General features: G+C 44.2%; 1 protein-coding gene across 1 annotated transcript; it reads left to right on the top strand.

Annotated features, from left to right (window-relative positions):
* Positions 1-516: 516 nt before the first annotated feature.
* On the top strand, positions 517-1,287 carry LOC120634214 (fork head domain-containing protein FD4-like). Its single transcript, XM_039904685.1, has one exon. It carries the CDS (start codon positions 520-522, stop codon positions 1,285-1,287), a length of 768 nt encoding a protein of 255 aa, XP_039760619.1. The 5' UTR covers positions 517-519.
* Positions 1,288-1,870: the final 583 nt, after the last annotated feature.

Below are 1,870 nucleotides of genomic sequence, written 5' to 3'. Positions count from 1 at the left end.
CAATCAAATTTAAGCTGCACCTACACGTTATTTGTTAATAAGGTAACGAATGGTTATTCTGTCACTCCTACTCACTATCATCATATCTACGCTATCCTAAACATCACAGCTACTTAAGTATTCCTTACGAAAAGTTTTCTACCCACGCCTATTAATAATGATTATCCAATGATTCCAGCCTCTCGGAACATCAATAAGTACCCACTTCTTTAATCATTGCAATTTCGAAACAAGCTCAAGTGTCGATGTCGAATAAATTTTGTATAATGTAAACGTGATAACAATTTGAATTCTTCTGTAACGGGTCCGGAGCCGACAAAAACAACAAACGAAATGAACGGCGGGCGATTGGTTCACGCCGCGTTGGGCGGTATCTACGTTGCGCCCCGCCTGTCATACGACGCAGTCTTGCTCGCTCGCCCAGTCCTTATCTTATATTAACCAGTGAGAGACGTGTTGCCTGAAATATCATTACCGAAGTGACATAAAGAACATTTATAACCGGGAAAGTGCCGAGCGATGCCACGGCCGACGCGTGAATCCTACGGAGACCAGAAACCACCTTTCTCCTACATAGCCTTAACTGCGATGGCGATTTGGAGCTCGCCGGAACGTATGCTCCCGCTGTCAGAAATATACCGGTTCATCACCGATCGGTTCCCATATTATCGGAGGAATACACAGAGGTGGCAAAACTCGCTGCGTCACAATCTCTCATTCAACGACTGCTTCGTGAAAGTGCCCCGTCGCCCGGATAGACCCGGCAAAGGAGCCTACTGGACATTGCATCCGCAAGCCTTCGACATGTTCGAGAATGGGTCGCTGCTACGGCGTAGAAAGCGCTTTAAGCTGCATAAAGGTGAAAAAGATAGCTTAAACGCCGAGTTGCAGGCGCTGGCGAGCTTCAACAGAGCTTTCTTAGCGCGGCAGGCTAGTACCGCGCCGAATATGTCTGGTGGAATGTATGCACCAGCTGTCACACTGTGTCCAAGGTTGAGTCCAGAACCAGAAGCACCAGACACAGCGGCACTGCTGCCGGTCGGACCTAGACCTCGCAGGGCGTTTACAATAGACGCATTGTTAGAACCTGACACGAGGACAACGCCTTCACCCCAAGCTGCACCTCATCATCCTCATTGTCCTTTGCCGTTACCGCCATCACCTTACCTGTTAGCCGCACAACGGTACCATGCTGAGCTACTAGCTGGGTTGCAGCAGTCTTGCTTACCGCCGCTCTGGACGTGGAGAGACACAAGCCAATTTTCACATTATACGCTTAATTCATGAATGGTAAGTTGAGACCTTACTTCCCTAATTAATGTTATTTAACTGGCTCTCGGCTGTTTCAATTTACCACGACGGTGATGTTTATGTTGTTGTCCAAATGTCATATTTATTGCTCAGTTAAAGATTACTCGGCGATTGAAAAATCGGTGCTTAGTAAGCCGGCACTTATTTTATCTTTTTACTGGTCTCAAATTAAAAGCGCCATCTTGGCAGATCCGCCTTATTTAATTAACCGCTAAGTCACTACATGCCCTATGTCTCTGCCCTGTCCCTACTACATCCCTAGTTAGACATCTGTGGAATAAAATAAGGTACCTATATTTGTTGCTCTGATCCATATTGATAACATCAGTTAGGTGAATAGATGACTTTCTTATTTTAATCCCATTCGAATTTTGTTTCCATTTCAATATCTCTCAGTCAATGCCTACTAAACTAAGACTGAAGCAGCACAGTTTTTTGTTATGTATCTATATGTCTTGTCAATACATAGTATAGTACAGCATATAGTCTTACCATATTGTCACTTCATTTTGAACTAAATTAATTAAATTCTTTCGCTTTTATTTTAATTAAATGTAGC

Source organism: Pararge aegeria, chromosome 2, assembly GCF_905163445.1.
Source record: "Pararge aegeria chromosome 2, ilParAegt1.1, whole genome shotgun sequence".
In the NCBI taxonomy this organism is placed as follows: Eukaryota; Metazoa; Arthropoda; class Insecta; order Lepidoptera; family Nymphalidae; genus Pararge; species Pararge aegeria.
Note: the sequence above shows the minus strand (reverse complement) of the source record. Positions and strands in the feature narration are given on the sequence as shown.

Coding starts and splice junctions, on each gene's coding strand:
- LOC120634214 (XM_039904685.1), top strand. CDS start 520: ATGCCACGGCCGACGCGTGAATCCTACGGAGACCAGAAACCACCTTTC.